General features: G+C 44.7%; 7 protein-coding genes across 7 annotated transcripts; 2 read left to right on the top strand and 5 right to left on the bottom strand.

Annotated features, from left to right (window-relative positions):
* Positions 1-354: 354 nt before the first annotated feature.
* Positions 355-7,268, bottom strand: LOC131281926 (cullin-3). The gene is made up of 10 exons (XM_058311292.1): positions 7,099-7,268; positions 3,281-3,664; positions 2,442-3,200; positions 2,205-2,375; positions 1,762-1,932; positions 1,538-1,652; positions 1,277-1,446; positions 974-1,194; positions 734-872; positions 355-656 (listed from the first exon to the last, which is right to left on the bottom strand). Exons 1-10 carry the CDS (start codon positions 7,153-7,155, stop codon positions 504-506), a joined length of 2,340 nt encoding a protein of 779 aa, XP_058167275.1. The 5' UTR covers positions 7,156-7,268; the 3' UTR covers positions 355-503.
* A 3,026-nt stretch (positions 7,269-10,294) lies between these two features.
* LOC131281211 (trafficking protein particle complex subunit 4) lies at positions 10,295-11,211 on the bottom strand. The gene is made up of 2 exons (XM_058310475.1): positions 10,941-11,211; positions 10,295-10,864 (listed from the first exon to the last, which is right to left on the bottom strand). The coding sequence occupies exons 1-2, from the start codon at positions 11,113-11,115 to the stop codon at positions 10,386-10,388; spliced, it is 654 nt and encodes a 217-aa protein (XP_058166458.1). The 5' UTR covers positions 11,116-11,211; the 3' UTR covers positions 10,295-10,385.
* A 599-nt stretch (positions 11,212-11,810) lies between these two features.
* On the top strand, positions 11,811-14,000 carry LOC131294938 (etoposide-induced protein 2.4). Its single transcript, XM_058322992.1, has 5 exons — positions 11,811-11,918; positions 12,338-12,445; positions 12,522-12,724; positions 12,799-13,476; positions 13,542-14,000. The coding sequence occupies exons 2-5, from the start codon at positions 12,431-12,433 to the stop codon at positions 13,900-13,902; spliced, it is 1,257 nt and encodes a 418-aa protein (XP_058178975.1). The 5' UTR covers positions 11,811-11,918; positions 12,338-12,430; the 3' UTR covers positions 13,903-14,000.
* A 989-nt stretch (positions 14,001-14,989) lies between these two features.
* Positions 14,990-16,495, bottom strand: LOC131293267 (transforming growth factor beta regulator 1). Its single transcript, XM_058321348.1, has 2 exons — positions 16,339-16,495; positions 14,990-16,251 (listed from the first exon to the last, which is right to left on the bottom strand). The coding sequence occupies exons 1-2, from the start codon at positions 16,438-16,440 to the stop codon at positions 15,133-15,135; spliced, it is 1,221 nt and encodes a 406-aa protein (XP_058177331.1). The 5' UTR covers positions 16,441-16,495; the 3' UTR covers positions 14,990-15,132.
* Positions 16,496-19,435: 2,940 nt separating this feature from the next.
* On the bottom strand, positions 19,436-20,642 carry LOC131293056 (antigen 5 like allergen Cul n 1-like). The gene is made up of 5 exons (XM_058321136.1): positions 20,621-20,642; positions 20,439-20,519; positions 20,111-20,301; positions 19,791-20,038; positions 19,436-19,697 (listed from the first exon to the last, which is right to left on the bottom strand). Exons 1-5 carry the CDS (start codon positions 20,640-20,642, stop codon positions 19,436-19,438), a joined length of 804 nt encoding a protein of 267 aa, XP_058177119.1.
* A 1,756-nt stretch (positions 20,643-22,398) lies between these two features.
* LOC131293055 (coiled-coil domain-containing protein 97) lies at positions 22,399-23,513 on the top strand. Its single transcript, XM_058321135.1, has one exon. The coding sequence runs from the start codon at positions 22,431-22,433 to the stop codon at positions 23,511-23,513; it is 1,083 nt and encodes a 360-aa protein (XP_058177118.1). The 5' UTR covers positions 22,399-22,430.
* An 86-nt stretch (positions 23,514-23,599) lies between these two features.
* On the bottom strand, positions 23,600-25,110 carry LOC131291657 (N6-adenosine-methyltransferase non-catalytic subunit). The gene is made up of 3 exons (XM_058320737.1): positions 24,963-25,110; positions 24,740-24,895; positions 23,600-24,670 (listed from the first exon to the last, which is right to left on the bottom strand). The coding sequence occupies exons 1-3, from the start codon at positions 25,026-25,028 to the stop codon at positions 23,720-23,722; spliced, it is 1,173 nt and encodes a 390-aa protein (XP_058176720.1). The 5' UTR covers positions 25,029-25,110; the 3' UTR covers positions 23,600-23,719.
* Positions 25,111-27,301: the final 2,191 nt, after the last annotated feature.

The following is a 27,301-nucleotide window of genomic DNA, read 5'->3' as shown; positions in this document are numbered from 1 at the left end:
ATGTACAGCAAATCGTATTAGAAGCTTTCTCTTTCAATGCATTCCCTTCCTGGCCCAAAAGATAACCTACCAGAACATCACTTGTTCTTATTACCGTACGTACTATCATCCACCGAATTCAGCAAATCGCCCTTCTACATGCGTGTCCATAAATTTTCTTGAGAGACAATTAAAGACCAGTGCTCTTTCATGTCCAGAAAATTTAGATTTGTTTCCATTTGGGTGTCCCAATGCATGCCTTGTTAGCCTAATCCTTAGCCAGGTGAAAGAAAAACACACCGGTACAGGTAGGCGGCACAAAAAATATGCTGTCCCGTCCACGACACGTCCCTTCCGTTGTCATCGGACGGGGGGGTTTGGCATGAGATTGTAACCAATATGCGTTTCCATGCGTGCTTATTATCGTTAGTACTGCTGCGAAATATATCTCTCTATGAATATATCTATAATCTGTCCCATTACAACATGATCTCTTGTTGCTCACACGACGATCCCCTGGTTGTTTAAGCTAGATACACATAGATTTTCCTATCCTCGGGCGTACGGGCAAGATATTCCCGCTCGATTAAGCCCTCTATTCTCTTCTTGATGATCACCGGCGACGGCAGGAATCGGCTTTTCAGCTGCGTAGTCACATCCGACACGAGCAGGTTGTGCTGTAAAAGAAGTGCCATTTATATAGTGGCTGCAAACAGTGTTCCCACAGCCCGCGTCACTGCGAAAGGCTACTTACTGGCATTCTCTTCCGAGCTTTCATAATGCGCACAATTGCCGCTTCTATTTCGTGTTTGCGATCTTCGTCCACCTTGCTTCGAGTTTCCTTACGCTCGGGCTCTGATTCACCCTTGGCGGCGACCGTTTGAATTTTCACCCTAATTTTCACAAAAAAAAAAAGATTAATTTTTTATATATTTGGGTGGTGGGAAATGGGGATGGAAGGAATAACAAAAAGAATTCCAACATAAACACGTACTTGTGGAACTTGGACACGAATGCATCGTTCACGTAGAACTCGTCGGTCGATACGATGTCCTTGGACGTTTTCGGCGTCCGAACGAGAAGCCGCTGCTGCTGTTTGCCCATCGACAGCGACTGGAGTGCGCGGATCAGATCTTTGCTGGGGATGTCCGTTTCCTGCTGGATGTCCTCGTACGTCATCCGCTCGCGGTTGTTGAACAGCATTAGGACGCACATCTAAAGAAAGAAGAGTGAGTTGAGAGCAGATGTACGCAGCAATGTAATGTAAACCATCCAACAATATTTCCGGGACACCAACCTGATAGGTGGAAAGCTGAAGCACGTGTCGCTTCGGAGCGTCCTGCGTGGCCGATGAACCAGTCGGGGCACTGCTAGTGCCGGAAGATGGCGCTGTGCTACTGCAGTTTCCTTCGCCCTTCTCCTTTTCCGCCTTCACGCCGTAGAATTCAGCATTCATATAGACCGTGCCTACAATCGAATGGGTAAAGCCGAACGACATGAAAGTTAAACTACAATCTTTTCCCCACATGGGGTGCATTTTTCTCTAGCGAATCTTTACCGAGTTGTGGCTGCAGGGTTAATTGCCGCCCGGAGTGTTTCGCCAGATAGAAACGCTTGAACGTTTCGAAGGCTTTCCGTGGTGCTAGCGGGATGTTACAGTTCGGTGTCACGGACTAGGGCATTCCGAGAACATTAATTAACAAAAAAGGAAGACGAAACATAAAAAGATCATTTTTGCAATCTGGCGCACTATAACCATAGCGTTCACGCAGCATCTCTCACCTGTGTCGGCCAGAAACCGGTGGTAAGAATCCGAACCGTCAACTCGACACCCTCCAGTGCCGAGTTGTCGTTGTTGATGTGATTCTTAAACTCTTCCATCACCGTATTCGAGACGGACATATCTTTGAACATCCCTTCCAATTTTGAGGTAAATTGACAACCGCATTCAGTCTTCAACGTAACAAACCAGATCGATTAAAAAGGAAACGGGAAAAATAATCACACGATAAGAGAGAGAGGGAGAAAAATAAGTTTTATGTATATTTCACGCAGTCAAATGCAGGATAATGTATGTAATAAATGCAAATAAGGTACTAAATGTGTTCGCAAAAGGTCAATAAATGCAAATGCAAATGGAATAATGAATAAAAATGCATGTAGAATAATAAATGTAATTGTAAGTAAACTCCACACCCACGCAGCGCCCGACTTTGCACTCATACCTTTAATTTTGATATCATGTTCTTTTCGGAATCATCGCTGACCGACTTGTTCAATAGCAGACGCTTGGCCAGATGGGCCTTGTAGTAGCGTTCGAACACGTCCTTTTCTTGCAAGTATCTGAATAGGACCATCGTTTTGTCCAGAATGGTCTCAATCTCCTGCTCCGACATCTAAAAAGAACAGGTAACCATTAGAGTCTACGTTTACATTCATGCGGTGGCCGATCGTTGTCCTACCCCCTTGCAGCCCTTCTTCAGCTTGTCGTCGATGAACAGCGACAAGTACTCGGGCGACTTGCTGTTGAGGTTGAGGAAATGCTCAAAGTCGGACGATATCATGTTCTTGAATGTTTTGTCGTTGTTGAACGAGTGAATCAGGAAGTGATCGGAGCGGTCCTTCAGGTCTAGCAGGTTCTGCACGAACGTGATCGGGTTGGTGCTACCATTTTCCTCCTCCTTCACCAGATCGCGGCCGAGCGAGCGAAGGTTCTGCGACACGCAGTCGGCGATCGTCTTCAGGCCGCCGCTGACGCGCGAGAACAGCTTGTGCATGCAGGCCAGATCCTCGGTCTTGGTGTTCTGCAGCATGTACACCACGCCCGAGTTCTCCATCTCGACGATCGTGCGCATGTGCTTCTTGATCAGCTCGTCCTCCACCACCTCCACGATGCGGCTCTCGGTGCTCTCGTCCAGGTACAGCTTGGCCCGCTCGGCCTCCTCGGTGATGCGCGCCTCCACCCGCCGGATGTACACGCTTGCACTGTTCTCGCCGAGGAACTTCTGCGACTCGAGCTTGTAGAACGCGGCCGACTGGGTCAGGAACGGGCGCTCGAAGTCCTCCTCGTACACCCAGCGCTGGTTGATACCGAGCACCATCAGCATCTGGCACGCGTTCTTGATCGCGATGTGGTCGATCGCTTCTCCCTTCCGCTCGCACATCACCATGTTGAGCAGTGTTTCGCGCATGTGGTCTCGGATGCGAGGATAACGCACGACCTGTAGTGGAAAAGGAAAGAAAGGGAAATCGGACGTCACAAAACCCATCCCAGTAGCCTGGCAACCTCTCCAATAGCTACCTGATCCCGGAAAATGTTTAGCCCAAGATTGTACACGTTATCGACGTCGTTCTGCTGCACGTAGACGCGATCCATGTACATCAGGATGTCGCGAATCATCACCATCGACGTCTGGTGGTCATTCCAGCACTGGTTCAGTGTCTGCAAGAAGTTGCAGTTGAAGCTGCGCAGCACCTCCTCGCGCACCTTCGTTTCCAGGTGATGCGTCACGACCTCCTTCAGTCCGCTGTACAGCCGCTCGCCGTGCTTATGCAGGACCATTGTGTACGCATTACGATACAGCTCCTCGAACGACAGCCCGGAGTTGTTCTTCTTCTGGATCTCCTGGATGGCGTTCTTCAGCAGAGACCATATCGACTCGACGTACTTCTCGTCCATCGTCATCTGGGGAGGCAGACAGAAAATAAAAATCAAGGATAAAAAGTTTACGATTGCGCACAGCGAACAGTTTACGGAATCATAAAGCGAGTTAATTCCGCGGAAGGATGATTTACGGTTCGCTTGATGCATGGCAGCAGAGTCAGCGTTTGATGTTCGCGCTCCACCTTCCGCCGCCATTGGAATCGAAACATTTCGCTTTCGATCGCTGAGCAGAACCAGCAAGCAGCACTTCACACTTCTTCCTGCCCCCCACAGAGCGAACATCCGGATGTTACAAGGATTTTGACGAGTTAAATTTTCTTTTTCCACTGCTTGAAATGGTGACAAAACAACAGAAAAAAAAACACACAATACACCAAAGATGGCACACTGTTTTGCACGTTTCCGAGGTTGCCAAAAAGTTACACCACTGTACCTTCTTTACTTTATAAATTTACTTTGATATTGAAAATGCTCAAAAAACGATACCAAAATCAGAAAGCACGACACTACTAGTAGGCAAATTTCTTAAACGGAAAACGAAACTCCTCTGGGCTCTGGGAAAGACCGTCGTTCGTCTTCGAGAGCGGCAGAGAGAAGAACCTCCAAGAAGGCCGTTAAAGATCTTTTCCATTTCAAGCAAAGGACTCTTGGATCGGATGTGAACCAGTTTTGTAGCTGATCGAAATTATAGAAAAAAAAGAACAATAATAAGCACGGTTACTTACATTGGTGTACTTAAAAAGCCGCATTCTCGGTTTGAAACCCATTTTTTCTCCAACTCGAATGAGTACAATATTTTTCCCGAACGATGTTTTCTTAACCAGGAAAGAAGTGCGCGACAAGCGAAAGAAAAGCACGTTTACACTGGGCCGAAGTCTGAAAACAAATGAATGCGTGCACAAATCCTGGAGCCAGACTTAAGCTGTCAATGCGGCTCAACCACCGAGTTCACCACTTCTCATCCCCCTGCATTCTATCCCATTTTCCTTAAACGCGCAATACCGCTTCAGAGGAAAAGCAATAAAATTTCGAAGAATTCTCGACAACCAATCAGCATCCGAACCATAGCTAGTCGGCGGGAACTGATCGCTATGTACAAAGAGGAGCCTTGAGTCACACGTACGCTAAAGCTTGCACACAAACAAAACCTTTGAAAAACTGCTTAGGATACTCGCGGTAAGGACGGAAGCTGCGAGGAGCAATTTTATGCGATAACTTTATGGGAGTGTTGTGGGGGGTCCTGCGGTTTTTTTTGGTCTCGCAAAAAAACTTTCCACGCAACGAAGAAGGTCTTCGTAATTGACAAGAGCATCACTTTTAGAGAATTCCCCATGCCTATAAACATAGCAGTCTTCAAAATTTCCACAACTTGTAAATGGTCTTATGTACTTCTCAGAAACGAACCGTCTCAGGGTATCTCCGTATTACATTAAGGTATGAAAGAGACAACATAATTGGTGAACTAGTATATGAATGAGCTGAACAATCGTCTCGTTTAATACGCTATTTCGAATATGATCGAAACAGAGGAAAATGCATAGTTTAGCTCAGGGGTGTCAAACTAAATAAAACGTTACGAACAGACCGGGCTATTGCATGTACATTGTTTTACTTCTGTTGAACTTTATATTTTAACTTTATTCAATTCCCTGCCTTATAAACTAGAAATGCTACATTCTTCCGAAGGGTTAATGTTGTTATTTAAATAGTTTTGGAAAAGGAGAACTCTGCTTATCTTTTCCGTGATTTTATTTTTGATCATCATCTTTTTTTACAAAAGAAATGATTTGTTTAGTGAAGCAGGGCCATATTTTCTGCATACAAAAATAACAAATAGAATAAAAATTAAGAGAATTGCTTCATTTGAAGTCGAAAAAATCTTCAATTCGACAAGACAAAAAACATTTCATATACAAAGTGAAAAATAAATAAATTTAGAAACAAATTCTTATTCTTTAATTCTATTCAGTAAAACGCAATCAATTTATTTTTAGTTGAAACTCGGAGCTTGAACATTTGAGATTCGACTAGACATTACTTGAGTATGATTTGTGTTTCAATCTAGAATCTTCACATCGCAGTTTCATATGCGATCCTGAGATTCTGGCTAGCAAAACGCCGTGTTGACATCCCTGGTATTCGTCAAGTGATCAATAAATGATCCTATTGTGGCAAGCGTTTAAGAGCCAAACATCAAAACAGCACGTCAAGTGAAACTTCGAGCATGTGGGAACGATTATCGACCCGAGAGAAAGGTCCGGCACCGAACCGGATTGTTCTCACCTCCCCTGAAGTGCGTAAGTGTCGCACTGATTGTGCTCGAGTGGCCCTTTTCCTTTACCCCGCGCACGTACCGCAGGGACGATATCATCCCGATCATGCGGCGCCGATGGTGTCGAGAAACGCAAGAAAGAAAAAGGGAAAAATTGGTACAGTCATTAAATTCCAAGCACTGACTTCCGCTACGCAGCGTAACCAACCACCCAATTCGTCGTGTGACATAAATTATAGAAAAAATGACGACGTTTAGAACACCCCCGTCCCCGCTGGATCGCGATCGATCTGTACACGCGGCCCTAACTCGAGATGTTTATTTAAATACGGCACATACAACAAAACAGAGCAGTGCATTTTGGGTAAGCATGGACCGATTTAATCCATGCAATGAGAAAGAAGAATAATTCCTTACTGTTCTGTGCACGAGAGGCAATAATGATAAAAAAATGAGAATTCAGTAGAACTATCCGACTGTTGGAAACGATCTAACCACAGAAGACTCATTGTCAAAGGCAAACGAAGGTAATAAAGAGAGAAAATTGGACCTTTGGATTTGATTTTACTAGGATGTTTAGTTCTCTTAGCACAAGTAATTATTTTGCAAGTAATCTCACAAGAAAACCCCAACATGAATGAAAAGACACCGAAAGTATTCGTGTTGTTACCATTAAGTACATGAAGTAATCTCAATTTATATTACGCTTATTGCAAGTTCAAGGTGATTTTGAACATCGATTAATTACTTCTAAAACTATTGTTCTCGAGTTGGTCGTGTCCTCCGAGTTAGTTGATGATTTTTTTTTTTTTGCCAAACGAGATACAATACGTTTCTGAAATTGATCCACACTCCAACCTTTAGATTCAGAACAGGACTTCCAAATATCATATGGGACAGTAATGGAGCACTTCTTAATTGACGAGATGTGATAGTTCTAAACCATGGTATATAAAATCATCTTTCTTAGATTAGACGGAACGTTCATTCTTTTTCATTCGATTTACACTTTATGATACAGTGCATTGCCTTCAACAACAATGATCTAGCAATGTTCCTGATGATTTTCCAAATTAAAGTCTGTTTTCGAAGGTAAAACTTTCATTCTTGTTTTATCCTCGACAAAAATACGAACTAATGAGAAAGAAGTTGGGTTAAATAAAGATAACAAACAAAAACTTACCGGAAAGGCACGGATCCTCATTTTGCCCTCCTTCTTCTGTGTGGATACGCGATTCATTTTGACCGCTGGCTCTCGAACCGATAAGCACCGCAATCTACTTTCTGAACTTAAGTATCTAGAGAATTCTGCGCTCCACCGATTGTTTTGTAGTTGATCGTGATGTTTTCCGTGGCACTTTACCCCGTGTTTACCTTGCTACTCGATATCATAAAATGGATGCGAATGGGCCATACGTCGTATCCTTGCGTAGACCTTCTCTTAGCAATGTCGAGCCAACAGGTGAATCACAACAAATGCAAAACAATAACACACAATCCAATCGCTGGAAAGCATGGAGATCGCTACGGTGTACCACTTCTACCACACACACACACGGCTGAGGATTCTGATAGAATCTCAATACACAGTGATCACTGACTGCACATGGACTTTAATCGGTGGATTAAAAATACAAAGCTGCCTCGATTTAACAGGATTGATCGCAGGACATATTGATAGCACTTCACTTCAACACCGGTATCGTCATGGGAAAACGATACAGACTGCTTCGATAACAACACTTTTTCATGGACACTTTTCACCTCAAAACACTTGGGGTTTCGCACTGCATGGCTAAGGATGCGATCGGTGTGGGCCTTGGTTTAGCAAAATTCTTTTACACACCTCAAAATAATCCCACACTTTGAGCGGTCGCGAGCTGCTACCACTGTCGAGCCTGCGGTTGGTTTTCTGCTACGTGTGTGTTGCTTTACTATCATGAAATAACTCCTTTAGAATCACCTACTCATAACGGTGACGCGATTGCCGGTCTAAACATTGCTTACCTAACGCCGACGACGCTAGATGTTGTGGTACATTTTAAAGGATGCCTTTTGATACACAAAAACATCACCTCCTTGTCGATGGCGCGGTCCTCACACACAAAGGTTTTCTCACTTGAGCACACGCGCGCACGCACGCACGCATCCGCCTTACGGGGAGAAGGGTGGGTTTGGGAGGACAATGTTCCCCCAAGCAACCTTTTTGGCCTTCTTCGACAAGCCTGACAGGATTTCGATGCTGGTTTGTTAGAATCCACGGTTTACACGGTATGTTTTGCTTTAAACACTGATCCGAAAGATGTTCTTCCAAGTTATCCAAATGTCCATAATTTTCCACCGTTGAAAGGAGTGATTAAACAATCCTATTTGTACTGATCGACTCCTAAAAGAGATAAAAACAATATTTTCAACAAATCCTTTAACCAACCTATAGATAATCAATAAGCAATTCAACAGAACGAAGATAAAGTAGGCGTAATCCAAGTTACATAGAACGTCATTCGGTGCATCACCTTGTTTTCTTTGTGGAAAATTCACAAAGCACAGGCCAACGGCAATGAAAGAAATGGGATTTTTAACCGGAGATTTTATTTACGGCCGCGAATCGTGGCCCGGCCAGATGACAGCATCGGGGAACGGGATGTCTCTTGCTCGTGTTGACGTTCATCTTCTTTCTTCTATCGTCCGGGTAACAAAAGGCGTACCATGCTGGCTGGCAAGAAAGAAGAATTTCTAATGAATCAGATACATCTCCGGGAGGTGTAGTTCCACGCGAACAAGGGTGGCAAAAGGGAGTGAATGTTCCGGGCCGTGCAAAATCGATGGACACACAACACTGCCGTAAGTTTGCGACCGGAACTGCCCCGTTGTTTCGGCTGTAATAATCTTCACTTCCCCGCTCCCCGCGGGGGCCCAGCAGCTATCAAGTACCATCGCCATCGGCGCACAACAAAAAGGAAAAGGGGCAAAAAACATGTGTGTACCCCCCCCCCCCCCCCCCCCCCATCCAAGCCGTTCACTGTGTAAGTGTGGTCATCCTCGTGAACTACACACGGAAACATTTGAGCTGTATTTTAACAGCATCCTCGAAAATCAAATAAATTTACAAAAACCACCCTTTGATGTGTTCCACCGAGAGTGTTCGCCTTTGCCGATTCAATCAAAACCCAATTCCCACAGCAAACCTCGCACCCAACATTGCAAGAGACACCTTTTCCGTGAGTCTTTTCGTCATCGGCCAATTTTTTCGCTGCTGCTAGGTGTGCACACGAGCGACCAATAAGCAGTAGCTTGTTTTTTTTTGTCTCATTGATCAGATCGGTAGGAGTTGCAAATCATCGCCATTTTCTTCCCAGATTTTCCTCGCCAAGCACTGCACGGGCAGGAGAGGTGTTGAAGGAAAGATGTACACAATCGGTTCCATTTTCAATTCATTACACTTGCGGGGCTCGACCATTCTACGCTCAAGAGGGACACACATCGGAATGCTCGTCCCTATTTTCCGTCTGTTTTACACTTTGTATCCAACGCAGCAGTTTCTGGTGTCCGCAAATTAAGCACATCGAAAGCTGTGTGCTACAATTAGGTAAGTTTTAATGCACCTCCTCGTTTGCCATTGCAAGGTATCAAAGGAAAGTAACCATTTGGGTTAAAAAAATGTTTCCACTTTTCACGGCTAGCGGATTCACACACTTCTACGTCAGGGTGCGCTAGCTGCTGCTGGCGGCGCTTCCATTCACTTCTGCTTCGCGAAACAATCCATTTTCCGTCGGCACACGAGCCTTGTCCGCACAATTTTACACTTCCAGCAGGATACCGAAAACCATACCGTCATCGTAACTCCTGCTGCTCGCACAACAGATACCTTTTTCTATTTGGAAACAAATATTAAAAGAAAACGAGATCAGAAATGTCTCTCTTCCGATACATGGGATCTGAGGACTTCTTCTTTTTCGGACGTTTTGGATTAGAAATAGTTTGACATGTCGCCACTGCTTTGTTTTGCGAGCGATCAGGTTGAGGCTCTCAAAACTGACTTTATGAGCATCGTGTGAGCTAGTCGAGTCATTTTGTTTGCATGAAATTTTTAAACATATAAAAATCGACAAATCTGTTTCATCTCGAGAAACCTTGCAATTTTTACAAAGAAACAACAAATAAAATTACCTTTTGGATATTTTTGTCTTGTTTCTTGGGCTGTTGCGAAAATGGAAGAAGCATTGAACAAGCAATAAGGATGAAATGTACGAAATCTATACTCTGCTTTTCTTGCTATTTTAGCAACGGAATGATTTATTAATATGAATTAAATATTCTTACAGTGAAACGATAGAGAGTGACACAATATTGACTTTCAGTTTTAATAATTATGTATCATCAAACGGTACACACGCCCCCCATAGGTCTTTCGGATTTTGCATGTTTATCTCCAACTCGTTACAATCTATTTTATGAATAAGCAATCGTTTAAATACTAGCAACACCGCCCTTCTCTACCTGATCCAACAGCGACTGTAGATTCGTATCGAACAATTCACAGCGGATAGGCATTTCCAGGGAATAGAATGGATTTTTCAGCACGTAATCTGCGTACAGTTCGTAGATACGCTTCAGCAGAACATCTACACCGGCCTGCAGGTTTTCAGCAAAAATCATAAACTTAACACCCGTTAGAGTCTGAAAGCAGTGCAGTTTGAACGTGTCCGCTTCAAGGATCTCGATACCGCTACTTTTCGGCTCAGGGCTCAGTTGGCTGGCGATCGCAAATAGTGGATAGAACATACTGGCCAAAAAGATTTTTTCATTCGTTGTCATTTTCGGTCGACTGAACTTCAAGGTTAGTGGGTAGTTGTCCTTGTTTTCAATCAGTTCCTTTACGTCACGCCCATCCTCCAGTGTGCTCCCATTGACCAGGATACCGTTCACGCTGATCAAATGATGTCCAACTGCAAGCAGGAAAATAAGGCGGATGTGGTTATCATTCTACACTAAACACGTTTTCAGGGTCAGCCTTGTATCTACCATTGATGCCGTCTCGTTGGCCGAAAGCTACTGAAATCCGTTTTGGTTCATACTCGAGATTGATGTCCAAAGGGTAGCTGAATGTTTTCTCGGTTTCTATCTTCGGTAGATTGTGATCTAGGTTGAAAATCAACCCACCAGATTTGTTAACTATGTACACGCCGTAAATAACCATCCCGGATGTGTTGCTGCGGTCCTGCTTCGAAGAGAATACTGTTTCTTTTTAATGAATATTCACAAATCTTCTCTGCATCGGTTTTGCAAGACTTGGTGTAGCAGCAGATTGAACGTAAACAAACACTCTTGTTGAAATTGCTCACTTTTGACAATCAGCTGCAAACTGAGCAACTGTCACGTTTGCAGCTGAGCAACTGTGCATATAAACTAGTGGTGGGCAGATCGAATCCCTCTAGGGATAGGGCTCTGAATAACCAATCTATATTAAGTTTTTATTTTAGTCGAATAAGTTTTTATTATCTTCGCTCAGAAAATTCAAACAATGAGAATCTTCCCAATGGCATCCTCTTGCCCGTTTTGACAAATATTCGGAAACTAACAGATTTATTCGATTTCATCCGAGAAAAGTTCCATTTATGTTGCACGACTCCTTGATGCTTTGTCCGCACTTTCAGCTTTATCGTGGAGTGGAAATGTTTGATGAAGTGATACATTTCGTTTCGTCAGCTTCGAATTCCGCTGATGAAAAATAGATTCAAACCGAATCATTTCTGAATCAAAACATGGCAAAATCGATTCCGTCTAATGGGATCCGATTCTGTAGAATCCGTCTAGGGATGGAGTCTTGGAGTCTTCCCAACACCAAGTCTGCCAACACTAGTTTGGCGGATAAACAGATGATTTGGAGGTCGTCGGTTTCGTGTCCGAGTCCTCGTACAGCTGTGTAGAAGTAGAAAGTGTTCCTCTATGAACCATTTCCTATTTTAATTAGTTAGCCTTTAAACACTCACGCGCAATTAGGTAAGCAAAGAGAGATCAGTTCTAAGTTTGCAAAGATGTTATTTCATCATCCAATGCTCGAAATTCCGCAACATTGTTGGTGTGTTGTCATCAGACGCAATTGAGAGGCAGTGCGCTGTAAACAAAAGCTGTCAAAGGGGTCTTGCGTACCCGTTCACTCGGTTGCTACGTTCGGGTTCCATCCTTCTCGTACGCGCAAGGTGTTTCGTAGCCCCCTTCATCAGTTATTACCCATCGTTTATGATTTCCATCTTCAGCAGCGTATTTTTATTTATAAACCACGTAATTCGCCAAACACGCAAAAGAAACTTATCTGCCCATCCCAACCTGGGGTGTTTGTGTAGCACAGTTCACTGTGATCTGTTGATGTTTCCCGATTAACACTTGGTGGTTCCTTTGTTTCTCCCTAACTTTCACAGCGTATAAGCAGTGCCTTTATTTTGTTAAGTGTTTGGTGTAGTTTTGTTAGATTGTAACCCTCATGGTAAGGCAGCTGTTGCACAAACAGAGTGATGGAAACATTATGGGTAAGTCGTCATTAGGGCAGATCAAGCAGGAATACCCTATGGGCAATACATCGACGGCTTTCGTATCTTCTTGCAGAGAGTAAGCACTACCGTGCTTCATGGAGTCCTGGACAGCATTAAGGGCATAACGGTGGTGTTCTATTTGGATAAGGAAGCCAATCGTAGGTACACACAAGCCAGCACAAAACCACATCTTGGCAGTGCGCCGCCCCGAACCAAGGAAAGCCTTTCAACTCAACAGCATCCATCATCAAATCAACTTGTCTCCAAGCGCATCGAGTAAGCTATTCCCAGGAGTTAAGCTCCAAGCGAACTAATTGAGCAATTTAGTTATCCAAAGTTTTTCGTTACAGCGAATCAAAGGTGCTAAAACGTGTAGTACAGTGCTCGATGCTAAATGGAGGTATTTTCCTGTTCAGCATCCTGTCCTTCGAGCACATTGTTTTACCCGGACTGCACCTGTTACTGTGGTATCTGTTTCAAAACTCAACCACCTTAACGACCGTCTGGGGTTGGATGCAACCATCTCTCTCATTGCTATTCAACTCATTCTGGGTGGCACCCCTATTTTTGCTTAGCAAAATTGTCAACAGTCTCTGGTTCCAGGATATTGCCGACTCGGCGTACAAGTTCCGCAAGGGGCGCCCGCAGTTGATACCGAGTATCAGCAAACTCATTGCCGACACGCTCATCAGCCTGCTCATACAGATCCTATTCCTGCTGCAGAGCACGCTGGTGAAGTACCTCCCGGTGCCGGTCCCGTTTGCTTGCACGGCGATCTACATGGTTCACATGAGCCTACTCTGCTCACTGTACGCGTTTGAGTACAAGTGGTTCAACATGGGATGGGAGCTGCACAAACGGCTCACTTACATCGAGCAGAATTGGCCGTACTTTCTCGGGTTCGGATTACCACTGGCCATCCTGTCCGAGCTCCCTAATTCGATCGTGATCAGTGGTTGTGTGTTTTCGGTTCTGTTCCCGCTGTTTATTATCAGCGCCAATGAAGCCACCCCGAGGGTGGATGTGTGGTAAGTGGTGCGGTTACGAATATTAAAAAAAAAATGAGAAAGTAAATAAATTTATTGTTTTCCAGCGAAACACCACTGAAACTATTCTCCATCGTGGTTGCTCTCACGAACACACTGTTTCGCGGTCGATCCAAGCAGGGCAAAGCTGCCCTTTCGCAGCCACTGACGCCCCAAAGTGGTGGGCCAAACATCCGAGGCCTAACACCTCCCCTGGCGCCTTCCAATTCATCCTTTTTACTCCAGCAGCAACAGCAACATCGGCAGCATCATCAGCATCACCATAGCCGGCACCATCATCGAACGCACCAGCGCCAACCATCACCGTCGCCCTCGGCGGCTTCCTCGTCGTTTGCCTCCTCGGCATCCGTTTTGACTGCCCAACAACATCAGCACCAAACGATACTGAACCGACCGCTCAGGCGATAGTTTCGCCTACGACGTCTTCACTGCTTCGCCCATTTCAAAACGATCTCTCTATCGCCGCGAGATCGATACAACGACATAGGTTTAAATGGAGCAAGAACAAGCGCAAACTGAACCGACAAGCGCTTAACGGCAATAGGTTACGTTTGAAAAATTCACTGATGAACCCCCGTCTTGGTCCAGAAGAGGTTTGGGGAATTTCTGTACCATTCGCTTATAAAATCAACTGGCATAGCGACCACCTTTATGATTGTGGTTACCATAGCAATTTCTTTATCGTTTAAAGTCACATGACCGAGCAGAACTTTTACCTAAATACCTAATAACTAATAGCAACTAACTTTTAACGCACGATACATACTACTAACAAACCGACTGCGCTTTTCATGTAAAGTTGTACAGATAACAAAACAGAAACATAGAACAAATATAGGGCGTAACGATTTCTATGAGTTTCTTTAAAAACAAATTCTCCAACGATAATAACGTACTTATACAAAAATAAAACTGGACTGAGATAAGTGGATATGCGATCAGGAACACGAGGTTAAGGAACAGGGTTCTCGGAAGCCGCGTTTGCTTTATTTTTTCCTTTAGAGAGAAATACGCGTGGTTCCGGGTAAGTAGGGAGAAAGATAGATGTAATATCCTTTTTGGGGGTTTCTTTGGCGATAGCGCTGCAAATTGTGTGTGCTAGCGAGAAGAAGCTTCACGGTTTCATTTCCCGGTGACAAAGTGCTGCACAATGAATGACCCAACTCACTACACGTGAATGAGTGACGTTTGCAGGAGAAGTTTCGTTCTATTGTTTCGTCGCGTCATCTAGTACGTTGGTAAGCGAACCGTTTGCTTTCAATCATTAAAAAAACGGTAACTTCCACTGCATAGCTAATTGAATAAAACGGTACAGCCTACAATGTTTTGGAATAAACATCTATATACTTTGTTTTATTGCTTATATTGTTATTAAATCGGCAGGGTTTCAGGGATGTTCGTACGTAAAGGTCTATCTGAATGCAACTAGTTGGCGCTGGGGTGATTCCAATAAAGACTGGTCTTTGCCAGTGCTCTAGGAAGCTTTGAACAAAAGTCTGCCATGTGACATACAGGTCATGGTATCAGAGACAAATATTGTAATGAAGAGTATCAGCGTGTTTGTTGTCCTTGTGACCAGAACCAGAACCAGAAAATATATCTCTCTGCTTTATGTACAATCAGCTGTAGTTTAAGCCATTAAACCGATAAGCTAAACGAGTTCCCATCCGAGTGATCGAACAATTCGTCCGGCGGTTCCTCCTTGATCTCCGGAACCGTATGGTACGAAGAGATAGTTATATGACGCAGCAGCGCATCGTAATTTAGCGTCGGATCGTTCTCCTTGTCCATGTTGGCGAAGTTTTCCTTTTTGATGCCCTTGTAGTTCGTGCACCGGCCCGAACTTGGAAAACTCTGGATTAAGCTGGAGATGGTTGGATGGGCGAGACCGAAAAACCAATCCCCCGACGGCCGGCAGTCGATCGAGCGAATGTTCAGGGCGGCATTGATGCGCTGCAGAAGCATCGCGTGGCAACTGTCGGTGCTCGGCCCGCTTATGATGTCATCCCCAGTTGCCAACGACGACGACGTTGACGATGACGATGATGGGTCGGTGGTTTCGGGTACGATTTCAAAAAGTGGCCGCTCACCATCATCCAGCACACGGCAGGTGTAAATGCAACGCTTTTCTGGATCCTTGTAATGACCGTACGGCCGGGTCACGCAGTACCCGATCGGGTAGATTGTGTACTCAGCATGGTAGGCCGGTCGATCCGGAGCGATTTCGCCAAGGTTCTGTATCGTGAAACCACCGACCACGATCGGGTACGTCGGATGACCGGATTTGTTGAGGGTAATGTTCTGCACGCTCTTCTTGGATGCCCCGGACGCACCAAGGCGCGCCTTCTTGCCCGGCTTATTACCAGCCGGACCACGCTTTCGCCCAACACGGTTGGCAGTCTTTTCGATACGACTTCCGGAAGGTAGCTCTCCGTCACCAGCCCTCGCCACACCATTCTCCGCCGTGGAACTCTCCGAACCGACATGGTTTCCATGCGCATCCTGTCCGTCGGTGGACGTGCTGGCATTAGGAGCAGTTCCATTGGTGGACGAGTTTTTGTCCCGCTTCTTGTACTGGCGTTTCGGTGGTAAACTATTCGCTATCAATTCGTTCAGCTTGCTGCACGGGCGACCGAGTTGCGTCTCCAGTTCGTTCTCGTGGTCAAGCAGCTTCTTCAGCATATACCTTCGTTCTTCGTTCCGTTGACTGATCTTCTCTTGCACCTGTGCGATGTGATCGCTCAGAGCAGCATTTTCCTACAAACAGTACAGTGGGTTAGTAAAACTGCTCAGATTGAATGTGTCCCTACCAACAGATGGTCACTGGTTCGCGCATTTACTTACAAACACCATATCTTTCATGTACCGCTTCAGCTGGCAGTATTTGCGCCGATATTTTTCATTAACATCTTCTCCGCTCCGTTGATCGCCGCCTGAATTTTGCATTTTCTTGATGGTAGACTGACCGGCGTGTGCTGCACCAACTACCTGCCGTCCACGCTGGTTCCGATCAGCTTGTTGCAGCAGACACTGTGTTTCGCGCGTAAAATGACCGCCACCAAGGATGCGCTAGAAATTGCTAGAAATGCTATGGTAATCGCCACCAAGACGCAATGAAGCCGTATACGTAATCACCGCACTACATCCGCACCATTTTCAGTCACAAATACGCTGCTGTAGCGATAAATATGCCAATCGGAATCACAAGCGAAACTTTGACGCTGACAACAGCATTTGTTTTCCTTTCATCCTAAGTAGTGTTGGCAGAATCGGGATTCGGAAGATTCGAAGATTCGATCCCTAGACGGATTCTAAAGATTCAAATCCCATCTGACCATGCGTTTACACGGACTTGCGACATTTCTGCGAGCGGGTTTTCTACGACCGATTTGTGCTCACCGGAAGTGTCAAAGTAATCAAAAGTAGCCCAAGTCGGCCATCTTGCATATCAAAAGTGTCGCAGAAACTCACGCCGGCACCGGGTCGCGGCGTTGGACGATCTGGCCAACGTGTTCGTCGCAACTTTCTGCGACATTACAAAAAGACCGTTACTCGTATGTTAAAAATGGTCATTGTCGTGGTTTGTTCGACGAGAAGGAGTTTTGATATAGTAAATGAATATACTGGCGTACTAATTCATGTTTTTAATGCGATTTTTAATTTAACTATTGAGTCAAAATGAAAGAATGTAAATAATAATTATACAGGGTTTGACAGGCCAACAAATAACTGGGGCAACATTCCTTGTAAATCGCACCTTCTTTCAAAACAGCAACAAAATTGAAGTTGTAACGCCAACGGCGTTATGTGTAAACATGAACCCATAACTAGACACGGAGAGTGTAACCGATCAGTGTCAAAAAGGAACTTATCAATGAAATGAGCGTTCTTGACACGACAGAAAATCCCTTGGTTCGGACGTTTCAAATAATACGTTACAACATTTCAAAACCCTGACCCTGATTGTTGTAGTTGGTTTTCGAGCGAAATATTACTCTTTCGAATTTACCAGTACGAAGTCCTAACCTCAATTGCATAGAGAACCTTTACATATTTTACATAATTTCATATTTTATACGTATTCCAGGTTTTGAAATGTTGATAACGTACTATTTGAACGCGGGATATTCTGCCGTGTCAAGTACGCTCATGTCATAGACAATTTCCTTTTTGACACTGATCGTTACGCTCTCCGTGGCTAGTAGAATGGATTTGAATCGAAAGATTCGAATCCCTGTAGGGATTCAGTTTCCCCACCATTAATTGAAACCTAGTAGGTTCTGTCATGCAGAATGAATTTCCTCAAAAAAGAGAACAAATATACAGGGTTTTTCAGTTGATATCATAACAGTAGCAGTATTTATTCTAACTGCAGCACATGATATTCCAACAGTACCAGTTGATTTCATAACGCAATCATGTTTATTATAACTGTGCCAGTTGAAATCAGAATCGTAGCAGTTGATATTATAAAGTTGGTATGGCAGGTCGAGCGATGTACGTAACTAACAAGTATAAACGTATATCGCATGAATGAAACGCCAAAGTGTATTTACATAGTAGGTGAATTCATCTCGCATGGATCGCTTTAATTTCATTAGAAAACGAAAGGAATTTTTAAACAAGCAGTGCTGATTAATTTTCATGTTGACTGCATGTCATTTTTTACTTATGTATTTTTGTGAGCATTTTTGTTCCAATGAGATCGAAGAGCTTCATTCGTTGTGAACTCACCTGCTATGTAGATCAACTGTGGGCTGTCATTCGTGCGATATACGTTTAAACTCGCCAGTTGCGTACTTCGCTCAAGCTGCTGTACCAGGAGGATTATAATATCAACTGCTACGATTCTGATTTCAACTGACACAGTTATAATAAACATGATTGCGTTATGAAATCAACTGGTACTGTTGGAATATCATGTGCTGCAGTTAGAATAAATACTGCTGCTGTTATGATATCAACTGAAAAACCCTGTAAAATCTGAGTCAACCAAAGTGTCAAACTTAAAAGCGGTTGAATTGCTTTGAAAAGGCAGTTGCCTAAAAAACAGTAATTGTTGCCTTTTTTTGTAATTTTATACAAATAATATTGTGAGCAGATTTGTTTATAAAATATTAAAATGGGCTTGCTCCTCATACAAGTTCCAGCTTTACGACAAAAATAATGAAAAACAATGCAAACGCATGATCGACAGTTTATTTTGTAGAAAGTATTGCATTGAAACTGCAGTTGAATCATGATTCAACAAACAGTTTGAACATGCTTCCTCAACACTCCGTAAATGGGTACAGAATGTATTAAAATCAAATAACTGGTTTGCAATATAACTGGCACGAGATAAATTATAAACACAAAACAAAACTCCACAATGGTTATTAAATCATGAATCATTCTTTTCGACGTTTATTTTATTTTAGTTTTGATTCATAAACGCTTTCTATTTTTTATTAACTTTTATATTGCTCCTGTAGAATTTCTTTCGAGATCAACACTGCCCGTAACTGTACAAAGTATAAGCATGAAAAACGCCTCGCAAATGATCGCATATTGAACCCCACTCGGCACAATCCGTCGCTGCTCGCTTTTATCATCATGTACCAGAGTTAATGGACGTGTTTAATCGTATACAAAAACACGCAAATTAACTCCTCAACATGACAAAAAAAGGGGTCCTTTTCGTGCGATGCGACGACTGCAGGCATGTTGGCTGGAAGAAAAAATAAATAAATCCACACCGCCCGTCTTTAGCGCTCGTATCGAAGATCATTCATTTAATGTCATTGTCCTTGGTTGGCTTACAATGAGGGGGTGGGAAACAGATGAATTGCGGGGATTGGAGAAAGTCCTAGTTTATCGTAATATAATAAATAAAATCAAGATGTCGTAGTCGTTGCCAACGGTCTGGCATGTGTTACCGCGTGCTCCAAGCACTTTGCTTTCACCACGCTGCCGTCGGCTGCACGGGTTCACCGATGTTACACAGTCCCGGATAAGCAGAGCTGCAACCCGTGACGCACAGCTCGCAAGGTGCTCCCTTCACATACACCGGATGGCCGCGGGCGATGGAGTTCGAGTAGTTGCACACATAGTTCTGATGCACCCAGTCGTGGCCCTGCTCGTTCTGTGTATACTGAATCATCGCACAACCGACGGCCGTTGACTTATCCATGACGATCTGTGTAAAGTGTCCAATATCATTCCTGCATTACGGTGGGAGAGATGATGCACAAAATCGGATTAGGGACAAACGTAAGGATTGCGCGATCTTCAAGCGTGCTTTGGTTGATGCGTACGGTGGATCCTGCCCCAGGAGGGGATACGAATCGATATAGTCCTGGTTGGCGTTCTTGTTCTCGGCGTACCAGCTGGACAGCAGCTCCGTCATGGTGTCGAGTGGCGTCACCTCCATGCCGTAGAACGAGTTGGCCGCTATATTCTGGCCCACCAGCGGGAACAGCTTCGTATTGCGGCAGTAGTCATGTCCGTAGATGCAGGTTTTAACATTAAACTCGGCCAGTTTCTGCAGCTCCTCGTCCCAGATCTGCAGAAGAAGTGAAGTAAAACTATGTATCCAACCTTAACCTGCCCCGAAGGGGTCCGTGCTTTCACCTACCAGCGTTGGCATGCGGGAAGCGGATGCATAGTTTGTCACCTCTCCACGTGCCACATTCGCCCTGTACACGTTGTGGAGGTCGAGAATGTAAGTTTTCACATCTTCCGTCATAGGAACGAGCTGCCGGTCAACTGGACAGTACGGTCCAAAATTCTCGCTCTTGCCACATCCTACGTGCACTAGGTTGTTTTCTAGATTGGATACAAAAACATCACTTGTGTTAAACGATTTAAAAGCTTTTCTATTGCACTGTAAATCCTATTTTCTGTTAGACACATGTTATGACGTATTTTTGGAATTCACGATTCACTTCGTTTCTGAAACTTACTGCATAACGTCGGGTCACAGTAATCCGTTTGGCCATTAATTGCACTGATAACACCCACCAATAGCACAGCACAGATAATCCCTGCAAGGAAGGATAAAAAGATGGAAAAAAATATTTTTACATTCTCCACATTTTGCGTCATCATGTTGCACTAGCAAGAAGAAAGAAAGACATTCACGTACTATGCACAGGCACTGGAGACATTTTGATATTTCACTAGGAAAACTTTTGGACCACCCAGGACTAAGCCCGATTTATTTTAACTCTTTAAGGCCCTCTATTCGGTCCCACTCTCCTGCGCTAGTCGTTGCTTATGTTCTAGGGAAACTTTGTTCTCCGTTTGACCGTATCCGGTTGGTGAACTGGCCTATTTATACTACGCACCCTCAGCCGTAATGAGAGGAGAGGGAAGTGGGGCCCAACCAAACCTAGAACACCGGGATCGGTTCTAGAGACGGCGTTTTCCCTTACGCTTCGAGATGGTGGTGGGAGTCCTATTGATTAGCTTTCCGGAATCGCAGAATTGTACCGCTGGCGATTGAGATAGGAAGATAAGAAATACGCAACTTGCAGTGCGCCGTGTTAACGCTGCGTGCCATGATGTGATGGCTGTGTTCGTAAAACGGTTTAAATTGATTTTTGTAACGTTTTTTTTCGTCCTGATAGAAAACTCTAAATAAAAAGTAGTAGACATTGTTTTTGATGTTTTGAGGAATAATTTTGATTATTTCTACACTTTCCGTAATGGAAACATGACTAATCCAAAGGGACAGTTCACGAAACTGTATATCCATGCTTCTATCACACACACACACACACACGACACGCCAGAGAACGCGGATCACTTTCCTAACCATTTTCCCATCGATGCACAATGATGGGAAATTTGATGCACCTGCCGTGTGGTGTGTAGCCATTGGCGTGTTAGCATAGATTGTAATTGCCAACTAAACGTGCTGCAGATCGATGCGATGCGCACGCGGCGCTTGTCCGGTGCGTAAACTGCAATTTTAGGCCACGCAGCATGCTTTTTCCCACTAGCCCTGTTTTAACCCTAGGCGGTGAGTAATTACGAGAACTACAAGTATCGAAATGTGCAATCCGGATGATGAAAACAGACCCTTAGCGTTTACGTCATGCTGTAAATCGAAAATTTTTATTCTAATCCAGGTACAGTTAGATCACGGCTAGATCGCCGGTGCAGCGAACGATGAACGAGTGGAAGTTACTTGAGAAAAACGGATAATTGATATTCAAGTTCCGGTTTTCTATGTCGGAAAGTCTGCGCGCTTTGAGCTTACAATCCCTCGTGCTTCATCTTCCTTTTGTTGCCAGTACTAGAAATCTATCAAAAAATTTCAAAAATGAAAGTGAAGGTACAAACCAAAGGAAGACTGAAATGCATTGTTTTAAAATAAAATCGCTACTTACTTTGTTATACAATGACAAAATTGGTAGATTTTATCATACAATTACAATCTCCAATGTCCTGGATTACAAGAAAATGCATGTTACGATATAAATTACGAGATAACGCATGATTCATTATTATGACGCACTCATCGTTAAGCTGTTAACTCTCCGCTCCATTGTTTCGATGATGCATCACCTTGCGTATGATTTTAATTTGTTATTGCTTATTAAACCACCGGATATCGAGTTGAGTGCATTTCCTACTTCCGGCTGTAAAATGTGCATGTATGCAAAGCAAAAATTTAAAATTCAAATTTCGTTTTGAAAAACGTTCAAATACGTTTATGAATTGTTTGTTTGTAAACAAACGTGACATTTCCCAGATTTATGGAATGGTAGCATTCGTCGGTTTTTTGCTAAGCAAAACATTTAACATTAAATAATGTACAATGGGCACTGAAACAAAGGTAATCGGGTATTCAAAGGCTATGAGAGTGTTATTAAGGTTTATTGGTTAATCTTTCGTTCATCTTTAAGGAAACTGAACAGAGCGTTTGTACCGTCGGAGCCTCAACAGCAATGCCACCGGATGTGATCGTGCATGATCTGTTCGAACATATTAGCAGCAATCCCCGGGTTTTCTTCAAAAACCAGCAAATAAACGATCCAGAGCTCAGTATGGTCGAAAAGGAAAACATCTTGCGGGAGGTGCTGGACAAAAGTCATTGTACTTTCCTCTCCCGTTTTGGGCCGTTCATGAAGGACGAACATTTGCGGTACTTTGAGCAGAATGAGCAAACGCTAGCCTACAGTCCGGATGAACGGTACGAGATCGATTATCATCTGGAGCGCATCCGGAAACTGCGCAACGGTGGACGGGCAACGGAGGTTCGCAATCGGCGCTACGCCGCACTGCAAAAAATGTGCAACGACGGAACGTACTTTAGCGAGCAGGAAATGATGCAACGCGAGCCACTGCTGTACGAGCAGCTGGTAGGCCAATACATGACGGAGAAGGAGAAACGGGAACGAGATGCTAGTGTTCCGGTAACACCGAGCGTTGTGAACATCATCTTCAACCAGATGGATAAAGACGAAGCGAAAGAAACACTGCAAAAGTTAGAGACGGAAGAATATCAAGAGGAGCAACAGCTAGAAGACATGGAGGAAACGATGGTCCGCTCCCGACCATCATCGCCCGGGTTTCCCAGGGCACAGTGGGGCAATTTTGATGACGAAGAAGAAACGCGTCTCGAGGCACGTCGGCACGATCGACAGAAAAGGGCAAGGCGGCGCCAGTTGGCTATTCCGCCCGCTCATCTGATTACCGCTGGTGAACGGAATCTGCTGCGAGACGAGTTCATTGGCGTCATGTACGCTCGCTTCATAGCGGGCGAAGATGAAGAGTTTGACTATTCGCGTGTGGATGATTCCCTGGAGTACGACGATTTGGATATCGTGGAACAGGATGAGCAGGAAAAATATTTCGACGAGGACGATGAAACTGAGCCGAAGGCAAGCGCGATCTATTGCGCTGATGAGGAAAGTGAGGATGATTTGGATGTATATATGAAACATTTAAACCATCATCTTCAGCAGCAGGAACGTTTTGCTCGTGAGAGCAACGAAGTTGAGGCTTGCGAATATGATTCAGATGTGTGAAGTAAAGAATAAAACAGTAACAACCTTACTTTATATGTTGGTTCTTGCAAGCTCCGAAAACAAAAGCATAGAAAACGATGTGTTGAAAATATTATACTTTTATTTGTGGTTTCCTAGTATTGTTCTTTCTTCTAGAATGTGTCGGATAAGAAATGAAATGAAACGTAAAAAATGGAAGGAATACCACAATCCACACCGATGGCATCCTACACCCGAGACCTTCCCCGAATACGGGGAAACCCTCGGCCGCGGCCTCGCAGAACCTTCCCATTTGCCGGGGGGCTTTTTGGACGGAGAGCTTCGATCCGCTCGGTGCACCCGGTGGTCGGATTCTCCTCAAAAGAGCTCGCGTACAGTTCGCTGTTGAAGTTGGAGTTAGTCAGCTCGGGCCCAATGGTCACCCAGCCTGGACGTATCGTAGAATCGCGCCCGAAGATGTGCAACCGACGCCGCCCGAGACAGAAGTGTTCGATGATGTGAAATATTTCAATCGGTTTCTCAAGGCTCCCAAACTCCGCCTCCTCGGAGATAATCAGGTCGATGTCCACGTTGGCGTGAATAAAGTCCCCATCGGTTGATCGACGCACCGTACCCTTGATGCCCATCAGGCAGTGTTCCTTCGTGCGCTGAAAGACTGCTTTCGGTTCGAGTATCTTCGAATGTCCAGGCGAATCGATGTTCGTCCGTATCCAGCAGATGTCTTCACACCGCCGAAAGCCCCACTTGCGCAAACAGTTGCGCCCCATGTCCAGGCCCTCGGAACTACCGCACCAGAGAAACACGAAGCTCCTATGGGCAGCCACCTCGCCAATGTCCAGCGCTAGGATTTCGTCCCAGGACCAAAAGTTGCGCGGTGCACCCGCTGCCACAGCTGCCCCTCCTCGGGCGTACTCCTCCAGTGGTGGTTCGATAAGAATCACGTCAAACTTTGTACCGAGCGTCTTTAGATCGAATGTCTTGAGGTCGGCTCGAAGGTACATCGGTGGGGTAGCCGTTTCGGCGATCAGCTCGTCCTTCAGGCGAATTAGTTCGCGCAGTTTCGGGTACTCCTCGAACCGGTCCGCTAGTCCAACGTCACGGATGAAGTTTTGTGGCCGCTGGCCAGTGTCTACGAAGTGCTGGCAGTAATCATTGTGCGGATTGGATGATTGAGTTCCCTGAAAAAAAAGTACAACGGAGCGCTACAGTCAAATGTGCACTTTCACCAATCTGAACCAAAAACATACCTTCAGGAAAGTGGAAGAATCACGGTAAACCATGCCCTCGGTTTGCGACTGTGTTGAAGAGCTTGCTTCCTCGTCATCGTATTTTTGCGACTTGTTGGGTGAATCTTCCGCCGTGCCGAGGACATGCTTCAGATCTTCTACGCTGGACACACCAAACTGCATGGAAGAAAGGTTGTTTTGACTATTTTTCCCCGACTATTTCTATGCCGTCCTGCGAACTTACGGTTTGTGCTAGAAGCTTTTTACGTTTCTGTGATTTCTCACGTCGAGATTTGATAACATCACTCATTATACGCTACTTATTAGAACTACAATTGGTATTCCTTTACACTAACAAACCACCACTGCCACCAGCGCGTTGTTGTACACCATAAATCAACAATCCAAACCAACTGATGCCAGCAGTGCTGCTACGAAAAGCAGCAGCTCGTTGCTTGGTGGTTTGACAGAAGCAGCTGTCAAAAGCGGACAAAAGTTCAAGCGTCGAAAAAGTTCACGGACTTGCGCAAGGGCTCCCATAAAAATAATTCGTTATTTTCCGTTTGAAAATCGTCTTCCTATACGTAAATTATCTAAGGCATTATTGGATACTCTCCAAGGCATTATCTTTGGCATTTAACCACTATCGGTCAAAAGAGCAGGAATCGTGGACGATAGTCACAAAAAGGCGATGAATTTGAAAGCGTCAACCAATTCGTCGTAGCAGGCGGTTGCCATGGTGATTCTGCTTTCCTTCCCCCACGACAGCAAGCCATAAAGCGTCTAGTCATTCCGGAAGAATCTGTGCAGCTCTTCGGAAGTGCTAGAAACAAGAACAATCCGTACTTGGAATCGAAATGGCTAGCAACGGTTCGGGACAAAGTAACAGATTTCTAGTCGGTTGTAAGTGTGCCATTTTCGTTTGTTTTTTGACACCCTTAACTATAGTAAAGTTTCGTTTCATTATTTCGTAGCAGCTAATCGAGGAAAATTTGCCAAGACCATTCAGTCAACTGAAAACCGCAACGACGCACTGTACTTACCATTTTTAGTGCCTCCGCCGGACCATCGAGCAGCTAGTGGACCTCCAATGAGTAACGCTATCCAACATGTTGCTTCCCATGCATATCAGAACAATGGTACAAGTTATATTAATGGCATAAATGCACCGCCTGGAATGGTGAATCCTCAATTTTGCTATCTTCCATATCGAATTCCAAGCCTGTGGAACCAGGTCGTGTAAGTATGGAGAAATAAGTTCGCAAATGTGTCTTGGTTATATAGTATGTCATGAAATAAACAAATTTCAGTGTTAATAACAGCGCACCTACGATGATGAATCCTTACGTTCGAGCCGGAAGCTGTATGCCACTTCCGATAAATGATACAGGAGATTTCACTGGTGGAATCCATTATTGTTCTACCTACGCCAATCGTCCCACGGGCTTCGAAGGTGCGCAGTGGTAAGTTTACTCTTTTACCGGCATGGGCTTAGTACAAAAGCATCCCATATCATTTCAAATGTTGTGTTTTCAGTGTTCAAAAGCTATCATGCGAGGGTGCAAAGCCTACTACTGCACCATCGGAACCTATTACGGATCATTTCGAAGTCATGATCGACACTGCACTCAAAGGTTGCAAGCTGGCCGGTGTGTTGGCGTCCAGCAACCAGACGCGGCCATGCTTTAAGAGAATCGACACCCTCTGCACCAACCTGGAGATGGATCTAGTCAAGCCGGATAACGTGATGGCAAACATCAACTCGCAGGGTTTGGCTTGGGCGGTGAAGGACTTTATATTTGTGTTTACGCGTATTGTAAACGCATGGAGCATTATCAAAGGCTACGTCCAAAGTCAGCCGGCGGGCCTGGTGAACCTTCAGAACGAGCTATGCCCGAACTTTAAGGACGCATTTAGTCGCTGGCATCTGGCGTCCTATGAAATGACGCAATCGTTGATCGCCTCCTTTGTGAAGCTGGATAAGCTGGCAAAAAAGCAACGCGTCGGTCCGGGTGGACACGTCAAAGCTAAGCAAGGCTCACAAGGCACAGAGGGCAGGAAAATGTCGACCGAATCGTTGGATATTCCATCGCAAACTAACAAATTGCCGGACATCGATGAAAGTTACATACGGACCGGACTCTACGATCACCCCGTAGCCCCACCAGGGTTTTCCGGTCCGCCTCGCTTCGCTGGTGCCAATATTGCTTTTCCGTTGAGCGATCCAGACACAGACGACCCGTACATTATGGTGTCGCCAAGATCTACCATCAGTGACCCGTCGGAGAGTGAATGCAGCGACCGATGGGTACACGTCCACGACAAAGCTCCGACTACGAAATCGATGCTTGATCGTAGAGTTTTGGTCAAATTGCACGGAGAAGCAACGGCGAACCTTATCGAAGGGCTACTTGAGCAAATTTTTGCAATTGATGAAGCAAAATTCTTTATTATTTTAAATTTCACCAAAAATTATGTAAGTGATGAGCCTTTTTCATAGTCTGGATTTAAAATTTCCGTCATTTTCGACTGTTGTTTGTCATGCCCCTTTCGTCTAAAAAAAGGGGGCACGACTACTCTCTC

Source organism: Anopheles ziemanni, chromosome 2 (genome assembly GCF_943734765.1).
Source record: "Anopheles ziemanni chromosome 2, idAnoZiCoDA_A2_x.2, whole genome shotgun sequence".
NCBI classification, from domain to species: domain Eukaryota; kingdom Metazoa; phylum Arthropoda; class Insecta; order Diptera; family Culicidae; genus Anopheles; species Anopheles ziemanni.
Note: the sequence above shows the minus strand (reverse complement) of the source record. Positions and strands in the feature narration are given on the sequence as shown.

Excerpts from the sequence above, each read along its gene's own strand:
- LOC131281926 (XM_058311292.1), bottom strand. The coding sequence starts at position 7,155 with ATGAATCGCGTATCCACACAGAAGAAGGAGGGCAAAATGAGGATCCGT. Across the intron at positions 1,447-1,537 it reads AACCCTGCAGCCACAACTCG|GCACGGTCTATATGAATGCT; the intron begins GTAAAGATTCGC and ends ATTCGATTGTAG. Across the intron at positions 873-973 it reads TTCGTGTCCAAGTTCCACAA|GGTGAAAATTCAAACGGTCG; the intron begins GTACGTGTTTAT and ends TGTGAAAATTAG.
- LOC131281211 (XM_058310475.1), bottom strand. The coding sequence starts at position 11,115 with ATGGTTATTTACGGCGTGTACATAGTTAACAAATCTGGTGGGTTGATT. Across the intron at positions 10,865-10,940 it reads CCAACGAGACGGCATCAATG|TTGGACATCATTTGATCAGC; the intron begins GTAGATACAAGG and ends TCCTGCTTGCAG.
- LOC131294938 (XM_058322992.1), top strand. Across the intron at positions 12,725-12,798 it reads CTTGTCTCCAAGCGCATCGA|CGAATCAAAGGTGCTAAAAC; the intron begins GTAAGCTATTCC and ends TTTTCGTTACAG. Across the intron at positions 13,477-13,541 it reads ACCCCGAGGGTGGATGTGTG|CGAAACACCACTGAAACTAT; the intron begins GTAAGTGGTGCG and ends ATTGTTTTCCAG.
- LOC131293267 (XM_058321348.1), bottom strand. The coding sequence starts at position 16,440 with ATGCAAAATTCAGGCGGCGATCAACGGAGCGGAGAAGATGTTAATGAA. Across the intron at positions 16,252-16,338 it reads ACATGAAAGATATGGTGTTT|GAAAATGCTGCTCTGAGCGA; the intron begins GTAAGTAAATGC and ends TACTGTTTGTAG.
- LOC131293056 (XM_058321136.1), bottom strand. The coding sequence starts at position 20,642 with ATGTCTCCAGTGCCTGTGCATA. Across the intron at positions 20,302-20,438 it reads CTGTGACCCGACGTTATGCA|AAAACAACCTAGTGCACGTA; the intron begins GTAAGTTTCAGA and ends TATCCAATCTAG. Across the intron at positions 19,698-19,790 it reads CTCCTGGGGCAGGATCCACC|GAATGATATTGGACACTTTA; the intron begins GTACGCATCAAC and ends ACCGTAATGCAG.
- LOC131293055 (XM_058321135.1), top strand. The coding sequence starts at position 22,431 with ATGCCACCGGATGTGATCGTGCATGATCTGTTCGAACATATTAGCAGC.
- LOC131291657 (XM_058320737.1), bottom strand. The coding sequence starts at position 25,028 with ATGAGTGATGTTATCAAATCTCGACGTGAGAAATCACAGAAACGTAAA. Across the intron at positions 24,896-24,962 it reads AAAAGCTTCTAGCACAAACC|TTTGGTGTGTCCAGCGTAGA; the intron begins GTAAGTTCGCAG and ends TCTTCCATGCAG. Across the intron at positions 24,671-24,739 it reads ATTCTTCCACTTTCCTGAAG|GGAACTCAATCATCCAATCC; the intron begins GTATGTTTTTGG and ends CTTTTTTTTCAG.